General features: G+C 47.0%; 12 protein-coding genes and 2 non-coding genes across 14 annotated transcripts; 7 read left to right on the top strand and 7 right to left on the bottom strand.

The window, feature by feature from the left end:
• Positions 1-21: 21 nt before the first annotated feature.
• On the bottom strand, positions 22-1,344 carry Eint_010140 (uncharacterized protein; the record flags this gene model as incomplete). The annotated part of the gene is made up of 1 exon (XM_003072192.1): positions 22-1,344. One exon carries the CDS (start codon positions 1,342-1,344, stop codon positions 22-24), a length of 1,323 nt encoding a protein of 440 aa, XP_003072238.1.
• A 248-nt stretch (positions 1,345-1,592) lies between these two features.
• Positions 1,593-1,982, top strand: Eint_010130 (dynein light chain 1; the record flags this gene model as incomplete). The annotated part of the gene is made up of 1 exon (XM_003072191.1): positions 1,593-1,982. The coding sequence occupies one exon, from the start codon at positions 1,593-1,595 to the stop codon at positions 1,980-1,982; it is 390 nt and encodes a 129-aa protein (XP_003072237.1).
• A 37-nt stretch (positions 1,983-2,019) lies between these two features.
• Eint_010120 (uncharacterized protein) lies at positions 2,020-2,526 on the bottom strand (the record flags this gene model as incomplete). Its single annotated transcript, XM_003072190.1, has 1 exon — positions 2,020-2,526. One exon carries the CDS (start codon positions 2,524-2,526, stop codon positions 2,020-2,022), a length of 507 nt encoding a protein of 168 aa, XP_003072236.1.
• A 212-nt stretch (positions 2,527-2,738) lies between these two features.
• Eint_010110 (fructose-bisphosphate aldolase B) lies at positions 2,739-3,752 on the top strand (the record flags this gene model as incomplete). Its single annotated transcript, XM_003072189.1, has 1 exon — positions 2,739-3,752. The coding sequence occupies one exon, from the start codon at positions 2,739-2,741 to the stop codon at positions 3,750-3,752; it is 1,014 nt and encodes a 337-aa protein (XP_003072235.1).
• A 92-nt stretch (positions 3,753-3,844) lies between these two features.
• Positions 3,845-4,456, top strand: Eint_010100 (uncharacterized protein; the record flags this gene model as incomplete). The annotated part of the gene is made up of 1 exon (XM_003072188.1): positions 3,845-4,456. The coding sequence occupies one exon, from the start codon at positions 3,845-3,847 to the stop codon at positions 4,454-4,456; it is 612 nt and encodes a 203-aa protein (XP_003072234.1).
• A 129-nt stretch (positions 4,457-4,585) lies between these two features.
• Positions 4,586-5,314, top strand: Eint_010090 (uncharacterized protein; the record flags this gene model as incomplete). Its single annotated transcript, XM_003072187.1, has 1 exon — positions 4,586-5,314. One exon carries the CDS (start codon positions 4,586-4,588, stop codon positions 5,312-5,314), a length of 729 nt encoding a protein of 242 aa, XP_003072233.1.
• Positions 5,315-5,422: 108 nt separating this feature from the next.
• Positions 5,423-5,956, bottom strand: Eint_010080 (uncharacterized protein; the record flags this gene model as incomplete). Its single annotated transcript, XM_003072186.1, has 1 exon — positions 5,423-5,956. One exon carries the CDS (start codon positions 5,954-5,956, stop codon positions 5,423-5,425), a length of 534 nt encoding a protein of 177 aa, XP_003072232.1.
• Eint_010070 (ATM1 mitochondrial ABC transporter) lies at positions 5,922-7,766 on the bottom strand (the record flags this gene model as incomplete). Its single annotated transcript, XM_003072185.1, has 1 exon — positions 5,922-7,766. One exon carries the CDS (start codon positions 7,764-7,766, stop codon positions 5,922-5,924), a length of 1,845 nt encoding a protein of 614 aa, XP_003072231.1.
• Positions 7,767-7,829: 63 nt separating this feature from the next.
• Positions 7,830-9,209, bottom strand: Eint_010060 (serine hydroxymethyltransferase; the record flags this gene model as incomplete). Its single annotated transcript, XM_003072184.1, has 1 exon — positions 7,830-9,209. The coding sequence occupies one exon, from the start codon at positions 9,207-9,209 to the stop codon at positions 7,830-7,832; it is 1,380 nt and encodes a 459-aa protein (XP_003072230.1).
• Positions 9,210-9,255: 46 nt separating this feature from the next.
• Eint_010050 (bifunctional dihydrofolate reductase-thymidylate synthase) lies at positions 9,256-10,140 on the bottom strand (the record flags this gene model as incomplete). Its single annotated transcript, XM_003072183.1, has 1 exon — positions 9,256-10,140. One exon carries the CDS (start codon positions 10,138-10,140, stop codon positions 9,256-9,258), a length of 885 nt encoding a protein of 294 aa, XP_003072229.1.
• Positions 10,141-10,169: 29 nt separating this feature from the next.
• On the bottom strand, positions 10,170-10,784 carry Eint_010040 (dihydrofolate reductase; the record flags this gene model as incomplete). The annotated part of the gene is made up of 1 exon (XM_003072182.1): positions 10,170-10,784. The coding sequence occupies one exon, from the start codon at positions 10,782-10,784 to the stop codon at positions 10,170-10,172; it is 615 nt and encodes a 204-aa protein (XP_003072228.1).
• A 43-nt stretch (positions 10,785-10,827) lies between these two features.
• Positions 10,828-13,410, top strand: Eint_010030 (aminopeptidase N; the record flags this gene model as incomplete). The annotated part of the gene is made up of 1 exon (XM_003072181.1): positions 10,828-13,410. The coding sequence occupies one exon, from the start codon at positions 10,828-10,830 to the stop codon at positions 13,408-13,410; it is 2,583 nt and encodes an 860-aa protein (XP_003072227.1).
• Positions 13,411-14,106: 696 nt separating this feature from the next.
• Eint_010020 lies at positions 14,107-15,399 on the top strand. The gene has a single exon (XR_002670132.1). It is a non-coding gene; the product is annotated as a 16S ribosomal RNA (ribosomal RNA).
• A 40-nt stretch (positions 15,400-15,439) lies between these two features.
• Eint_010010 lies at positions 15,440-17,879 on the top strand. The gene has a single exon (XR_002670131.1). It is a non-coding gene; the product is annotated as a 5.8S-23S ribosomal RNA (ribosomal RNA).
• Positions 17,880-17,914: the final 35 nt, after the last annotated feature.

Raw genomic sequence — 17,914 nt, 5'->3', positions numbered from 1 at the left:
TATTAAAAGAATATTTTCCCCTCAAGTCTTTGCTCCAAGCTTTTCAAACATTCTATCAAATCTCTCCATAAATTTTCTCTCCTTTCTATGTATTAAATCTCTTATGTACAGATAAGTGCAGTCTCTTTTCTTTACAATAAAGAAATCTATCTCCGAACAAACCTCTACATAGTTGATATTAGCTTTTTTAAGATGATCCATCATTCCTGTGATAAATGTTTCTAGTCTATCGAATTTTGCCATGGATAGAAGCCCGATGTTCTTCTGGATACATTTTAGTTGTCCTTGCTCTATTACTCCAAATTTTATAGTACTTTCATATTTCGAAGAGCCTTCATGAGAAAGAGTACCATCCTCCTTCTTACTTTCCTTCCCTCCTGAAGCCCCTATGTAGCCAAGAGAATTACTCCCTTCGACATCATATCCATAGTTCTTACTAGAGCAATCGCTCTCCTCCTCTTCCTCTATAATCTGAGATTGTTTGTCTTTCTCTGTTTCCTCCTGAAGACACCCGGTATTTATATCTTCACACACAAGCTTAGTGATTTTCGATATTATATAATCGATCAGTCCCTCCTCATCATTTCTAACTTCTTTATATGGCTTTGAGTGAGTGTTTCCAGAATTCTTGGCATTTTCCGATTCTATTTCAATAAGACAGTTTTGCTCCTCTTTCTTTTGGTTGGAAAGTGCATTTGTGCCTTCCAAAGAGACTTTACTTACATATTCCAAGCAATCTTCTCGAATGAGGTCGATCGGGTTCACTTTTACTTCACTGGTACTAGAGTTTATCCCAGATGTAAGACTGTGGATAGCTTCAAATGAATGATCCTCAGACTCCTTCCCCTCTTCCTTAAATAGATTCAAGTCTTTAAACTTAAACATACCTTTTTCAACCATCAAAGGAGACTCTTCAACGTCTCCAAGAATTTCGGAAGGATTCAGAAGTGCTCTTTCAGTAGCTTTTTTTCCTATGCATGCTACAATGCAGAAGCTACAAACGTCCTTGTCCCATCTCGACAGACAGCAATAGAAAGTCTTGAATTTCAAAATGACAAAATCAATCATCTTTGCCCGCAGAAACCGGATCACTGCATTCTTCGGTGCCACCCTTCCCTTTCTTCTTGTAAAATAAGTTACTTTGTTTTCTGGCGTATATACTATTGTCTCTTCCGGTTTATGAATTAGAACAATTAGTCCTTGATTTGTTTTAGAAATGGCCTTTATGGTTTCCTTTGCCTTTAACAGTTTCGAGCTTCTAAACAGAGTATATGTCTCAGATAAAGGCAGCATGTCTTTTATGAAGAATTTGAATTCGTATGGATCAATTTCATTTGGAAGCATAGGGCATATTCTGGATGCTTTATTTAAACAATCTAATTGAGGAGAAACACTAAGGAGGAGAACCGAAAGAACACGCTGTAAAGATTAGTTAAACATTGTCACTCTGGCAAATACCTTTTCAAGGAGAGACAATGCTTTGGTTGGTCTTCTTGGGAATAGAGCAGGGTATTTATTGGTTGGAGGTTTAAAGTTATTTGGATTGGTTATTTCCATCGATAAGCATAACTATCAGCATGAAGATAGATGATATGAAAGATTCAAAAAACAAAGACACGAGCGAGAGTAGTTCAAAAGAGTTAGATAAGCCTTCCTCCCCAAACTCACAGAAGAGTGTGCCAAAAAACGTTATTGACGGGCCAAAAGTGGTAGAGCCGGTTTTTGAGCAAAGAGAACCATTAGACGAGCAGATAAAAGGTCAGATTGTACTTTCTCTAGCCACATTCACCGATGAATCTCCTCCAACAAAGATATGTGAGGCCCTGAAAAGCATGCTTGATAGTAAGTTTGGGAAGGGATGGTGTGTGTTTGCCGGAGGACACTTTGCAGGGAGCTGTACATTTGAGGAAAAGTACTTCGCACAGATATCATTTGGTACATATTCGATAACTATATTTAGGATATTTATTCCAGGAAGTTAGGAAGTAGATGAATGGAGGTGTTAGACGGAGAGAAACTTTATTTAGTAAGTTCGACTGTGAGGGAAAAAAGAGTAATGGAAGATATCATGTTGAGGCTACTGCATTTGGCCACGGTATTTTCTTCAAAGTTCACATTTGTAAACAGAACGTCTTGATTAGAAACCAGATTAAGAGTACAGGAGTCGATAGACACCACCTCGGCTCCATTGGTTTGAACTCTAGACACCAAAAACCTATTTTTCTCCATATCTGTAAGCCACACCTCTTTAAACTCGTCCTCAAATTTGGTTGGGAGCAAATGCTTCTTTGCCTCCTTCAACTTTAAAATCTTCAGTGTCATAGTTCTCCTACAGGACCTGCAGGCCACACTAAGGTTGACTTTGTCCTTGAAATCTCCTTCTCCGATGCTGTCTTCAGATAATACAACTGCTTTTTCATGAAGTGCTCCACAGTTAGTGCATCGAATCTTCACCGGGTACGACTGATCAATAAAAACTCCCTTGACATTGTTAAACTCTCCTTCTACAAATACATTGAAATGCATACTAGGGTAAAGAGACCTCCGGTTAAAAACCGATCAGGTGTTTCTATAATCAGAAATTATAATTTAAGAAACCTATTAAATTAATGCATCAAATAATTCATTGGACAAAGATCTATGGTAAGTCCAATGACTGGAAAAAGAAATGAAGAAAGATTGGATAAAAAAACACTATAATTTTATATTTATAGGCCATAAAAAGACACTTCTTAGCAATGGATTCAGATCATCTTTTAAGATTAGGTATGATTGCGAAAAAAATACTTGAAAACAACAAAGGAATTCTTGCAGCAGACGAGAGCCCAGAAACATTGGGAAAGAAACTTGAGAAGCTTGGAATCAAGAACACTAAAGAGAACAGAAGAAAGTTTAGGGAAATCCTCTTCAGTACTAAGGAAATAGAAAAGTACATAGGTGGAGTTATCCTGAATCCAGAGACATTTGGGCAAACCGATGGGAAGGGAGTGTTGCTGACAGAAATACTGAAGAGAAAAGGCATTGAAATAGGCGTAAAACTTGATAAAGGGTTAATAGACTATAAGGAGAACGAGAAAATTTCTGTGGGGCTCGAGGATTTGGAGTTAAGATGTAAGTCCTCTGAATTCAAAGATGCTACATTTGCCAAATGGAGGTCTTTGTTCTACTTCTATGATGGAATTCCCTCAGAAGATTGCATCAATGAAAACTGTTCTGTATTGGCAAAGTATGCAATAATATGCCAGAAGAATGGCCTTGTCCCAATTGTAGAGCCTGAGATATTCTTGGAAGGAGACTACGATATAGAAAGTTCGTATAAATTGTTGAGAAAGATACTAAGCACACTCATGAAATATTTAAACTATGAATCTGTCTATATTCCAGGAATCCTTATCAAGACAAGCTATGTTACATCTGGTCTACTTAGCAGCGAGGAATACACACCCAAGGAGGTTGCTACCCTCACATTCAGAGCTCTCTTGTCAACTATTCCTTGTGGAATTCCGGGAATTGTTTTCCTAAGCGGAGGTCACAGCCCAGAAGATTCAATCAACTTCCTCAATGCAATAAACATGGAGAGGGGATGTAGAACATGGTCCTTAAGTTTTAGCTTTGCCAGGGCACTAACAGACGACGCTTTGAAGACATGGAAAGGGGATGACTCAAATATTGAAGAAGCACAGAAAGTCTTGATTGAGACATCATACAAGGCTCACATGGGGGCTCTTGGAAAACTATGTGGTCAAGGATAAGAAGTAGAGTAAATAAATTAGGCCTATTTTAATTACTTTTAGTCTTTACTGATTTCCCTGAATCAATAAGGTCTCTTGGAAGTATCCCCAGGATGGAGGAAAGAAACAAAACCGAGACAAGCAAGGAAGAAGTGGTAAACTATCTGGTCCAGAGCGGATTCACAAAAGAAGAGATCGAGAATGCAATAAAGGAAACAGGATCGAAGGATATCGATGCCCTAGTCAACTTTATTATAAACTCTAGCCAAAACAGAACTCATAAAGGTGTCAAGGAGGCTAAAAAAGAATATGATAACAAAATGTCAAGAGAGGCAGTAGAGCTTGAAAAGAAGAGGAAGGAGGAGATAATGAAAGAAAAACTTTACAAAGAGAGACTTATAAATCAGATTAAGGCAGATATGGCAGAGAAGCTTGAAAGAGAAAGGCTGGAAGATGAAAAGCTTATAAGTACAGATATTGAGAAAAGCGAGGATATTTCAGACTGTAAAATAAAACTGTGGTTTGGAGACGGAACCTCTTCCATACTGGGGTTTTCTAAAGACGATACTATCGAGGATCTTTTCCGAAAAATTGAAACAAAGTTAAACAAGAAGAGATTTAATCTGTTTAAGATGAATCATGTAACTCCCATTGAAAGAAACAAAAAGAAGATATCCGAAATACCCGGACTTTATCCAAGAGGTGTTCTTTTCATTGAGGAATAAAATCAGATTTCTTAGATATATTTTTACAGTTATGCTGTATTTTATTTATGTTTTAGTCTGTGTGAGATTATGTCTTTTTAGGACAGGATCAAAAAGGAGATATATAAAATTTTAAAAATGGAATAGGGAATGGGAGCAAGTGATTTAAAAAATAGATGTTCTATAACAATAAGCTCCACTTATCTACTGTCTATGGTCGTCGCAGGAATCCTCAGATTTTGTAAGATACAAAGAGATTGGAGTAATTTACTTAATGCCGCAGAAGCGTTGGTGGAGCTTTCATTCATCATCGAAATATCAAGCTACTGGCTAATAAGAATATGGAGAAAGAATCTCGCAGAATCTCAAGGGAAAATATCATATCTTGTTAACTGTGTTTTTCTGTATATTTGCTCAATTTTTATTTTTTTATTGGTTCCAAGTTTTGTATTTTTTACTGCCATGGGAAAAGTAAAGAACACCAGTAAGTTCATTGGTGAAAGCAGTCCTTCCATAGCTTTAGTATATATAATATTCAATTCTTTGGATGTTTTGCCTAGATCAATGCTTAAAAAATATGAGTTCGAAATTTTGGTCCATATTGTTATTCAAGCAGTTTTAGTTGTTTCCATGATTATTTCATGGATTTGGAAAAGAGAGGACATATTACCGTATGCTTGCTTGGCTTGTGGCCTTGGAATGGGAGTTTTTTCACTATGGAAAGAATTATTGATATTAAAATGGGGACGTTTAGAGAAGTATAGTCCTGGTTATAATAGGATAAGATTTATTACGGTATTGGTGTCTATATTTATTTTTTATACATTTAAGATTCAAATACCGGATAATATAGAAGATATCCAGCGTCCTTTAAATTGAAAAAATTAAATATTTTTGTTTTTTGTTCGGCAAATGGGAGTAAATCATATTGATAAAACCAAGAAGAATGGATTCCTGTGGACTTTAATTAATTTGAAAAAGAAGCTTTCAGGGAGACTTCAAAAAATAGAAGGCTGAGTTGACATAGAGCTCGTAGAGGATGTCAAAGATGTCCAGGTCCTGGGTGTCTGTCTCAAAAAACCCAAGCACAGCACACCTCAGGTCTCCCTTCCACCGCACCCCGCTCCTCTCCACATCTCTCCTCCCAAGATATGCCTTCTTCGTCAGCGCAGTGTTCTGCACAAACTCGTTCTCGTTGAGCTCCATGTGCACCCTGTATCCATATTCAGGGAGGTAGTCGACCTCGAGAGATCTCAGCCATCGCGTGTCTGGCCTGCCGAGTGCATCCACAGGGAGCAGTGCCGCCCCGGGCCTGTAGTTCGCAAGTGCGCGGGCCCAGTAGCACTCAACTGCCCTGCGGACAAGCCCGTCCCTCTTTCCAAGCAGAGGCTTGATGTTCCTGTGGTGCTCCAGCTTGCACTCAAAGTCCCTCCTTGCAAACGCCTCGTGCTCCCCGTCAATGTCGGACTGGATCTCGTCCAGAAGCCTACAGATCTCTGCATCCTGCATCCAGGGGGGCATGGCGGCTTTGCAATGGGTCCCCTGCAGCGGGTTTGAAGTTTCCTAGCCCCGTCTTCATGCGCCAGTACTCCCCGCGGAGCTCCATCAGCTCGCCATGGCTTCCAGACTCGACTATGCGGCCGGCGTCCATCAGGATGATCCTGTCCATGTGCTCTGCCATCCACAGATCGTGGAAGACCATGACAACAGTCTTTCCGGGAAGGCCCATCAGCAGGTCGAAGATGGCCCTTTCCCCACTTGCATCCAGCCTCGACGTGACCTCGTCGAGAAGCATCAGCGGCTTGTTCTGGAGCAGGCATCTTGCAATCGAGACCATCTGGACCTCTCCGCCGCTCAGCATCTTCATGGCCGAGTGGAGTCCTCGCCTCACAAGCAGGGGCCCGAGGCCTGCACTCCTGGATGCCTCGAGGATCTTCTGGAGGCTGGTTGCTGGGAGGCCGTATGAAATGTTGTGGAAGACAGTCTCGTCGAAGAAAGGCATGTCCTGAAGAATGCAGGCGATGGAGGCGCGGAGGGCAGCAGGGGAGGTGTTGCGGAGCTCGAGGCCGTTGACGCGGATGGAGCCTGTGTAGGAGTGGAGCATCGGGATCAGCCTTAGGATGGAGCTCTTGCCGCTTCCAGGCCTTCCGATGATTCCGACACGCTCGCCACGGGCAATCTTGAAGGACAGGTTTCTGAGGATGGGAGGGGCGTTTGGATATCCGAAGCTGACGCCCTCGAACTCGATGGCTGGAGGGGCTTGGGACTTGGGGGATGACAGAGAGGGACACGGGAAGCCTGTGGCAAGGGAGGAGGCGGGACTCTGTCTGGCCATCCTCTCCAAGTGGTCGTGGAGGATCAGCAGATCTTCGCAGTCTATCAGCCAGAACCCCATGTCCCTTGCAATGACACCCAGTGTCCACATGGACAGGTCGATGGAGAATACAAAGGAAAAGAGAGTTGCCAGGTCTCCAATGGTCATTGTGCCGGAAAAGGCATCTGGAGTGCCCTTGAGGACGGAGTAGACAAAGAGGATTGTGAAGAGTATCCTCTGGCCAAAGTTGATTATGGCCACACATCCCTTGTCGGAGAGCTTGAGAGTCCACATTGCCCTTATGATCTCCTGGAGGCTGTCGACCTCGGCCTGCTCGCAGCAGCATGTCTTGACAAGATCCATGTTTGAGACACACTCGTGGATCTTCTTGGAGACCGAGTTGTCTGCATAGTTGATTCTCTCCTTGTACCAGGAACGGATCCTCAGGGTCACAAAGGTGTAGACAGCATAGATGGAGATTGTGAAGAGGATGGGGAGAAGGTATCTGAGGCCAAACATCCTATAGACCTCTCTGAGGAGAAGAACAAGGTTGAAGAATGCAGGGACGGCGACGGTGAGGATCTTTGTAAGGACCTTGCAGATCTTCTTGTTTCCCCTCTCGACAATCCTGTTGAGGCTTGTGGGCTTGATTTCGCAAGCATGGGAGGCGTGGATTGCAAGGTAAAGAATGCGGGAGGTTATGTCCTCGACAATCCTGTTTGTTATGATGGAGAAGAGGACGACCTTGGACTCGATGAAGAGAGAGGAGAGGGTTCTGAGGACGAGGAAGGCTGTTGCCTTGCGGAAGATCAAGGACATGCCTGGATTGTCGGAGTCCTTGATGTGCTTTATGGTGTCGATGATAGAGCCTCTCTTCTTGATGGAAGCAACGTCAAGCCACTTTCCAAGGACGATGCAGAGGGCCATTACAACGACTATTGCAACCTCGTGGGGAGATGTGGGCTTTAGCATGGATGCAAGTCTGCTCCATATTGCTCGACGGTCTATTTTCTTCATTAGCTTTGGAAAGGGGAGGGGGTTTTATTGTCTGAGATGGCGGCAAGAAGCGTTTTTAATAAACTACTTGTAGATGGGATGGGCGTCTACGAGGGCAAGGACCCTTTTCTTCAGATCGGCGGCAGCGGGGCTGGAGGACAAGAGGGCAGACGCTGTTTTCTGGAGCTCTGCCTTTGGGATGCTCTTCCCTGGGAATGTCTCTCTGCAGAGCTCGACGACGCCGTTGATTATGGCGGCAAGCTCTCTCATGTCATGTGGGCCAAGGCCCCTGGCAGTGACGGCATATGTGCCTATGCGGATTCCGGATGGGTTGAGGGGGCTTGAGTCACCGGCAATGGTGTTTCTGTTGAGGCTGATTCCCAGGATGTCGCACACATGCTCGACAGCGGTGGCGTTGACGTCCTTGTTCTTGAGGTCTACAAGGAACATGTGGTTGTCTGTTCCGCCTGTGGGGATGTCGAAGCCCAGGGACAGCAGATGGGCGGAGAGTGCTTTAGAGTTTTCGACGACACACCTGGCGTACTCTGCAAACTCGGGGGTTGCGGCGTGGAGAAGAGCCGAAGCGATTCCAGCGATTGTGTGGTTGTGGGGGCCGCCCTGGAGCATGGGGAAGACGGCGAAGTTGATCTTTGTGTCCAGGTCGATGGAGACGGCGTTCTTTGTAACTGTTTTCCTGTAGAAGATGAGGGCGCCACGGGGGCCTCGAAGGCCTTTCTGGGTTGTTGTCATGACCACGTCGCAGTGGTTGAAGGGGCTGTTCATCAGGCCACATGCAACCAGAGGAGAGATGTGGGAGATGTCGGCAAAGAGAAAGGCGTTGTTGGAGGCAGCCAGGGAGGAAAGCCTCTTGTAGTCGATGTCTCTGGAGTATGCGCTGTACCCGCAGATCAGGATGTGAGGCTGGAAGTTGTTGAAGGCATCCTCGAGGGCATTGTAGTCGATGAAGCCGTCGGGGCCTATTCTGTAGGCTCTTGAGTCGAAGTAAACGCTTGTGGCCGATATCTTCCTGGTCTTTGTCCTGTATCCGTGTGTCAGGTGGCCTCCAGATGGAAGATCGAGGCCCATGATTCTTCCTCCGGGAGGAACGAGGGCTGTATAGACGGCAAAGTTGGCTGGGCTCCCCGAGTATGGTTGGACATTGACGCCCCAGACTGCTGGGTCGAGGCCGAAGAGCGAGAGAGCCCTCTTCTGGCAAAGGGTCTCGATCTTGTCTATCCATTGTGTTCCTCCGTAGTACCGTTCTCCCACTCTCCCCTCGGAATACTTGTTGGTAAGGACCGACCCGCAGGCCTCCATCACGCTTTGGTGGACGTAGTTTTCACTGGCTATCAGATTTATTGTCTTTTGCTGCCTTGCAGCCTCTCCGCAGATCAGGGCATGGAGCTCTGGATCCACTGTTTCCATCGGGCCTGTCCAGAAGCCCTCTCCTCTTCCCTTTGTCATGGCTTGTCCTTCCCCAAAACTTAAATACTTGTTGGAGGGAAGATTTTCAGACGCTCATGTTCATCTGGATTGGAGGATGAGGGTTGTACCCCACAAGCTCGAAGTCCTCGAACTCGAAGTCTTCGATTTCCACTCTTGTTCCCTTTGGATTAACAAAGAGCTTTGGGAACTCTCGGGGCGTTCTTTGGAGCTGTAGCCTGAGGGAGTCGATGTGGTCAAGATACACATGTGCATCCCCCAGGAAGTGGACAAACTCTCCAGGCCGGAGGCCTGTCAGATGGGCTATGATTATTGTGAGCAGAGAGTAGGAAGCTATGTTGAAGGGCACGCCCAGGCCCATGTCTCCCGACCTTTGGTACATTGCACAGTTCAGCTTTCCATCCATCACATTGAATTGGAAGAGAACATGGCAGGGAGGGAGAGCCATCTTGGGAAGGGCCAGGGGGTTCCATGCACACACAACCATCCTTCGGCTCTCTGGGTTGTTCTTGATCGACTCGATCACATCCCTGATCTGGTCGATGCCCTGGCCCTTATAGTCTGAGCTGGATGTCTGGTACTCTGCACCGAAATGCCTCCATTGGAACCCGTATATTGGGCCTAAATCTCCTTCCTCTCTGTCCAGACCCATGGACTGCAGGAACTGCTTGGATCCGTTTTTCTTCCAGATCATGACACCTTTTTTCTCGAGGATGGCGGAGTCTGTCTGGGCCCTCAGGAAGAACAGAAGCTCCTCGACAATGCCTTTGTAGAAGACCCTCTTTGTTGTCAGCAGGGGAAATGTGTTGTCTTCGAGGGAAAACCTCATTGATGCCCCGAAGATGGACAGGGTTCCTGTGCCGGTTCTGTCTTGCCTCTTGACACCCTTTTCGAGGATGTGGGCAATCAGATCGAGGTACTGGTGTTCTGGATGTCTTGTTTCTTGGGTCATCTGATGTTTTTGGAGGGTTGGAAGGGCTACTAAGGATGTAGTTTGGTGTAAATGAACATCTTGAAGGAGATGCCGCCTTCGTTGAAGATGTTTTCTTCTGGGATGTAGAAGGCATCTACAAGGGTGGTGTCCACAAGCCTGGCGACATCGCGAGTGATGTCTCTCTTTTGGTAGGAAGACCAGTCGACCTGAGGGAAGAACACATCGCATTCTGGGGACTCGTGGACCTCTGTGACAAACATGGCCTGGACCCTGCCTGTCTGGATTGCAAGGGCATAGATGTCATGTCCTCCGATGACAAAGGTTGCAGGAGATGGGGGAAGAGGTAGATGGTCGAGGGCGGCGAAGCTTGGGATGAAGAAGGTGTTCTGGGAATGGGGGAGGGAGGATCTTGACAAGACGACATTGATGCGGTTTTGAAGGGGCCTGAAGCGCGAGGGGATGGAGTGCCATGTCTTTCTGCCCATGACGACGACATTTGATTTGGAGGGGGAGAGGCTGATGTGGTCGGGGGAAAGGATAGGGACGCTCTGGGAGAGGATTCTGAACCAGGCCATGTCTGTCTTGAGGGGATGTTTCCAGGGGAGTTTCCCGTGTCTTCCTATGCCTTGGTTTGCAGCAAGAGCCACAATTAAGGCAATCATGGATTATTAAATAGTATTAATAAAAAAGCGAAAACAAAAGGGAATGAAATGGATTGAATTGGCAATTGGATTGATACCCATGATTGAGGGTAGGCAGGAAGAGGATTCTTCGTACAGGCGAAGACTGGAGAAGATTGTGATTCCGGAGCATTACGACCTGCATGTAAAAGTGATGGACGTGGGGTTCTGCGGAAAGGTAGGGATCTCTGTGAGTATTTTGGAACCTGTAAGGGAGATAGTGATGAACGCAAAAGAACTTGAGATTCAGGAGGCGACGATTCGGGTTGGAGACACCGAGGTTCCTGGAGAGATAGTGATGGGGGAGAAGGAGAAAGAGTACGAGATTGTGCGGATTGTGTTTGAAAAGGAGATTGAGGCGGGGAAGGGATATATCACGGCGAAGTTCTGTGGAGACTACAACAACGGACTTGTAGGGTTCTACAAGAGTGGGGAAGAGAAGGAGATATATAGTACGCACTTTGAGCCGACGGATGCACGGAGGGTGTTTCCATGTTTTGACCAGCCGGACATGAAGGCAACATTCCAGATTTCGATTGATGCGCCCTCGAGGCTTGTTGTTCTTTCGAACAGCCCCGAAGAGGAAGAGAAGCGGGAGGAGTATGGAGACAGGGCGATTTCGTATTTTGAGAAGACAAGCAAGATGTCGACGTACCTTGTTGCATTTGTGATTGGAGACCTTAATTACATTGAGGACTGGAGCAAGGGGGGAGTGCGACTTCGAGTGTATGGACAAGGAGAGGAAGTGGAGTGGGGAAGATACGGACTGGAGGTTGCAAAGAGATGCATTGACTACTTTTCTGAGTACTTTGGGATTGGATATGAGTTTCCACGGAAGGAGAGTGCAAAGGTGGACATGGTAGGGATTCCGAGCTTTGGAAGTGGAGCAATGGAGAACTGGGGGCTGATTACGTTCCGACGGGAGAGTCTTCTGTATGTTGCAGGGAAGAGCAGTGTGGAAGACAAGAAGAATGTGGCGGAGACAGTGTGCCACGAGCTAGCACACATGTGGTTTGGGAACCTTGTGACGATGGAGTGGTGGGACGACCTATGGCTGAACGAGGGGTTTGCAACATGGATGTCGTACAAGGGGATGGAGAACATCGGGGATGTTGTGGACTGGGATGTGTGGGGAGAATTTTTGCTCTGGGATGTGATCCGAGGAATGCTTGATGATGGGCTTGGAAAGAGCCACAAGATCCAAATGGCTGTTGAGAATGCAGGGGAGATTGGAGAGATTTTTGACACGATAAGCTACAGCAAGGGGTCGAGTGTGATCAGGATGATTGAGAGATATGTGGGGGAGTCTGTATTTATGCTGGGGATCCGGCGATACATAAGAGAGCATATGTATGGGAATGTGAATGGAGAGAGTCTGTGGAAGGCGATTGGAAAGGAGTATGGAAAGGATATTTTGCCGATGGTTGAGGGATGGATTTCGCAGGCGGGGTATCCTATGGTAGAAGTGTCTGAACGTGAGTCTTCACTTATGCTGAAGCAGTCGCGGTATTCGATGATAGGAAAGGGGGATTCGAGTGTATGGACGGTGCCTGTTGTGATAGAATGGGAAGGAGGAGAGAAGGAGAGTATTTCGTTTTCTGGGAAGGAGATGGAGATTCCTCGGAAGAAGGAGGGATACAAGATGAATGCGGAGTATGGAGGGTTTTACCGAGTGAAGTACGGACTTGATGGGCTTAAGCGTCTTGAGAAGAGGATTGGGGAGATGAGCAGCGAGGACCGAGTGAACATGATTGAAGATGTGTTTGGGGTTGGGTTTGGGCTGTATGGAGGACTAAAGGAAGGACTTCGAAAGGTTGGAGAGTATTACTCTGAGACGTACCATGTTGGACGAAGTGCCATTGAGAAGCTTCTCCGGATCCGAAGTGTGTTCTATGACGACTCGGAGGTTGTTTCTCTTGTGGAGAAGAAGATTATTGGGCTAATTGAAAGGAGGATTTCTTCTGTGGATGTTTGGAAGAGGGAAGGATCAGTTGAGGAGATCAGCATGGACAAGTATGTACTGTCGGTGGGGATTGAGGTTGGCAGCAAGGTGGCAAAGGAGAAGGTTATGGAGATGTGGAATGAGCATCTTAGAAGCGGAAAGGAGCTTGGAGAGTTCCGAAGGATTGTGTACGAAGGAGTTGTTGACGACAATCTGGAGTACATGATGGAGAAGTACTGGAAGGGAGACACGCCTGGGATGCGACGGGAGGTGATGTTTGGATTCGGAGGGATCCAGAAGCAAGAGAACTTTGAGAAAATATTGTCTTCGCTTGGGAAGTTTAATGTGGAGGACATTGGAGTGGTGATAGCGGTGATCTGCCGAGGAAACAAGTTCCGGGACGCAATGGTTGAATATGTTGTGAGCCACGGGGAGGAGCTGTGTTCGATGGTGCATGATAACGGGATGTTGTATAACATAATCATTATGTCTCTGCGGCACGTGAGTGGAGAGGCGATGGTGTCTCGAGTGGTTTCGTTCCTGTCTGGAATCAAGCATCCTGGAAGCCAGCTGAACATTGAGAAGGTGCAGGACGAGATTGAGTGGAGACGAAGAATGAAAGGAATCCGAGAGGAGATTCTCTCTGGGCTTCGAGAAGAAGCATGAGGAATAAACAGAGCATTCTTTAGTGAAAGTATTTAATGTCTTGTCTGATTAAGAGGTTTTGGGGCCCCTTCTATTGTTTCCGGGATGTGGAGTAGGGCCAGGGCCATTGTATGGTCTGTGCCGATGGGCCTTTGAGTGTTTCTTTACTCATCATCATCACCGTTTTCTCCATTAGTACCGCAGGAGGGATCTCCCAGTCCTCCGGGATTTCCCGATCCTCCACCTCCATTTCCTTGTCCTTCTACGTTACCAGAAGACGAAGACGATCCGGTCTCGGCAAGAATTCCTGTGAGGAGTGAGAGAGAGAAGAAAAGAAAAGCCTTGGAGTTCATTGTAGGGGTGAGCGGGGAAGTTCCTTATGTACTTGAGGATTTAAGGAGAGGAGCAAGTTAAAGGAGAGGCTTTTCAATGTCCTGTAGAGGAAGTGTGTGATTGAAAAGATTGAGAGCATAGGGTGGTTTGAGAGGGGTCTATGTTGTGATTGGGATGTGGGGGGAGGGGCTATGGAGAGAAGGGGGAGCGAGGGGGAGGATTGGGATGTGGGGAGAAAAGAGAGTGGTTTTGGATTAGTTTTGGTCTCCTCTGAGAGAGATTTGTGTTTGACGGTGGGGATGGAGGATTTTTTGGGATTTGATGTGGCTGTGGCCAGGGGTTTGTTGATGAGGGATCTGAGAGATTTTTGATGGGGGGTAGCACCAGGTTGATTCTGCCTGACGTGGATGCTATTCTCTGGGACTAAGCCATGCATGTTGATGAACCTTGTGGGGGATTGACGGACGGCTCAGTGATAGTACGATGATTTGGTTGGCGGGAGAGCTGTAACTGCGGGAAACTGCAGGTAGGGGGCTAGGAGTGTTTTTGACACGAGCCAAGTAAGTTGTAGGCCTATCAGCTGGTAGTTAGGGTAATGGCCTAACTAGGCGGAGACGGGAGACGGGGGATCGGGGTTTGATTCCGGAGAGGGAGCCTGAGAGATGGCTACTACGTCCAAGGATGGCAGCAGGCGCGAAACTTGCCTAATCCTTTGGGGAGGCGGTTATGAGAAGTGAGTTTTTTTCGAGTGTAAAGGAGTCGAGATTGATTGGAGGGCAAGTCGGGTGCCAGCAGCCGCGGTAATACCTGCTCCAATAGTGTCTATGGTGAATGCTGCAGTTAAAAAGTCCGTAGTCTTTTGTATGTCTTTGTTTGGGGGATTATGTCCTGATGTGGATGTAAGAGGTTTGGCAGAGGACGAGGGGCACCGGATAGTTGGGCGAGGGGTGAAATACGAAGACCCTGACTGGACGGACAGAAGCGAAGGCTGTGCTCTTGGACTTATGTGACGATGAAGGACGAAGGCTAGAGGATCGAAATCGATTAGATACCGTTTTAGTTCTAGCAGTAAACGATGCCGACTGGACGGGACTATATAGTGTTGTGCATGAGAAATCTTGAGTATGTGGGTTCTGGGGATAGTATGCTCGCAAGAGTGAAACTTGAAGAGATTGACGGAAGGACACCACAAGGAGTGGAGTGTGCGGCTTAATTTGACTCAACGCGGGGCAACTTACCGGTTCTGAAGCGGGCAGGAGAACGAGGACGGGATGCGCGCGGCGGTGGTGCATGGCCGTTTGAAATGGATGGCGTGAGCTTTGGATTAAGTTGCGTAAGATGTGAGACCCTTTGACAGTGCTCTTTGGGGCAAGGGAGGAATGGAACAGAACAGGTCCGTTATGCCCTGAGATGAAGCGGGCGGCACGCGCACTACGATAGATGGCGAGGGAGCCTGCTGTGAGGGATGAAGCTGTGTAATGGGCTTCTGAACGTGGAATTCCTAGTAATAACGATTGAACAAGTTGTTTTGAATGGGTCCCTGTCCTTTGTACACACCGCCCGTCGCTATCTAAGATGACGCAGTGGACGAAGATTGGAAGGTCTGAGTCCTTCGTGTTAGATAAGATATAAGTCGTAACATGGCTGCTGTTGGAGAACCAGCAGCAGGATCAGTATTTGAGAGATTGGGGGGAATTTTTTTGATTTGAGGATTCACGGGATTGATAGGCATTAGCAGCGAGGAAGGACGTGTAGGAGGACGATATGCCTTTTTGAGGATGTCTGAATGAAGCGGAAGCGCTTGGGGACCCCTTTGACTTAAGCATATCAATAAAGGGAGGAGAAGAAACCAAAAGGGATTGTCGGAGTAGCGGCGAGTGAAAGGACAGGAGCTCGAATGGTAACTGCGTTTGGCGGGTTGTTTTGAGTAGGAGGAGACTGAGCTAGGGATTGAAGTCCCTGATCTTAGAGGGGGAATGGCCTGTAAGTATCCGGACTTGAGAGAAGAGTAGGGTTGTTTGGTAGTGCAGCCTGAATTGGGTGGTGTTTTTTTTCACCGAAAGCTAAATATAAGCTAATGACCGATAGCGAAGAAGTAGAGTGATTGAAATGTGAAAAAGACAAGATGAAAAATGAAAGTGAATGCTTTGAAGGGGATGAGACCCGCCCGTCTTGAAACACGGACCAAGGAGAGGATGGCTGGATTGTTTTAGCGAGAGCTAGTGGATGCAGTGATCCGACCCGAAAGATGGTGAACTATGCCTGTGTTGATTGAAGGGATGCGAAAGTGTTCTGGAGGATCTAAGCCGTTCTGACGTGCAACTCGATGGCATGAGATGGGCATAGGGGCGAAAGACCAAACGAACCATCTGGTAGCTGGTTCCCTCTGAAATGTCTCTCAGGACAGCGGCGACTTGATGTAAGATGTTGTAAAGCACTAATGCGATAGCGTTAAACTTTGAAGATGTCTTGTAAGGGGGTAGCCAGTGGGCATATTGTGGTAAGCATGATGTGCGAGAAGGGATGAACCTTTTTTAGGATAAGGAGCCGTATGCAAGGGAAGAGAATCTGGCGGTTTGATTTTGACAGTTGGACGGTGGCCATGGAGGTTGGCATCCGCTAAGAAACGTGTTGCAACGTACCTACCGAATTGGGCGCTGGAGAAAATGGAAGGGATTGAATTGCAGGTATCCGAGGCCTTAGCGGCGGAGCTGAGTAAGAGGGCGATATCATTCTGACGAAGGTCCTGCGTGAGCGGGGGTGGAGGGGTGATATGAGCAGATCTTGGTAGTAGTAACAAGAAAGGATTTGCGCTGTGGACGAGGGTTCCCCATTTGATGGGGGTGAATCGACTGTTGAAACGGAGACTGATTGAAGATTGAGTGTATGGATGCTTTGAGGCGACTTGATGATGACGGATGGGGGATTTTTGATCCTAGGAGAGCAGAACTAGGGGAAGTAGCGGTGTGGATTGTTAAGAGACGAAGCAGCGCTGAGGAGATGACCTGTTCCGATGAAAAAGAAGCATGCATGTCGTACCTAGACCGCAACAGGTGTCCACTGTTTGACGCGGAAGCGAATTTGAGAAGGGTTGTAAGGGAAGTCGGCAAGATGGATGTGTAACTTTGGGAGAAGGATTGGCTCTAGCGTGCTAGAACTGTTTGTTGTGGGGAATCTGACTGTTTATTAAAAACATAGCCTTGCGGAAGAACGCAAGGTGAATTCTGCCCAGTGCACTTTTAGTTACGGCTTTTTGAGCTTAAGCGAGTGTAAACGGCGGGAGTAACTATGACTCTCTTAAGGTAGCCAAATGCCTCGTCATGTAATTAGTGACGCGCATGAATGGAGCAACGAGATTCCCACTGTCCCTACGACCTGTATTGTGAACCTACAGCCAAGGGAACGGGCTTGGGCTGATCAGCGGGGAAAGAAGACCCTGTTGAGCTTGACTCTAGCATGTGAGAAGTGCTGAGGGTGGTTATGAAGAGAGGTGGGGGGAGATGTGCGAGACCACTATGACTGAGCCTCAGCGGTTTATTTATGGATGTGGGGAGTTTGGCTGGGGCGGCACGACTGCTAAAGACTAACGCAGACGTCCTAAGGCGGGCTCAGCGGGGAAGGAAACCACGCGTGGAGCACAAGGGCATAAGCCTGCTTGAGACTATTCCTATTGCGGGATTGTTTGGGGGAAACCCTGGCCTAGAGATCCCATGTCCTATAAGGCTTGGGACATGGGTGACAGAAAAGTTACCACAGGGATAACTGGCTTGTAGCAGCCGAGCGATCATAGCGACGCTGCTTTTTGATTCTTCGATGTCGGCTCTTCCTATCATCGTGAAGCAGAAATTGCGAAGTGTTGGATTGTTCACCCACCAACAGGGAACGTGAGCTGGGTTTAGACCGTCGTGAGACAGGTTAGTTTTACCCTACTGTGATTGACTGGGCAGTAAATCTTGATAGTACGAGAGGAACTCTTGATTGCGACCTCTGGTGGAGCGGCAAGCCTGCTGGCTGTTGCGGAGCTACGTCGGGAGTATAATGGCTGAAGGCCTCTAAGCCTGAAGACTGACTGCGCTGTGATGTGGACGGAAGACGACCGTTATGGATGCAAGCTGTGCGAATGGAGGAGTAATCCGACATTTTGAGGCTGTGCATTTTTTCCTCGATGTGGGGAGAGGGGAAGAGGATTGAA

This window comes from Encephalitozoon intestinalis, chromosome I, assembly GCF_000146465.1.
Source record: "Encephalitozoon intestinalis ATCC 50506 chromosome I, complete sequence".
In the NCBI taxonomy this organism is placed as follows: Eukaryota; Fungi; Microsporidia; family Unikaryonidae; genus Encephalitozoon; species Encephalitozoon intestinalis.
This window is presented reverse-complemented; position numbering and strand designations above follow the sequence as displayed.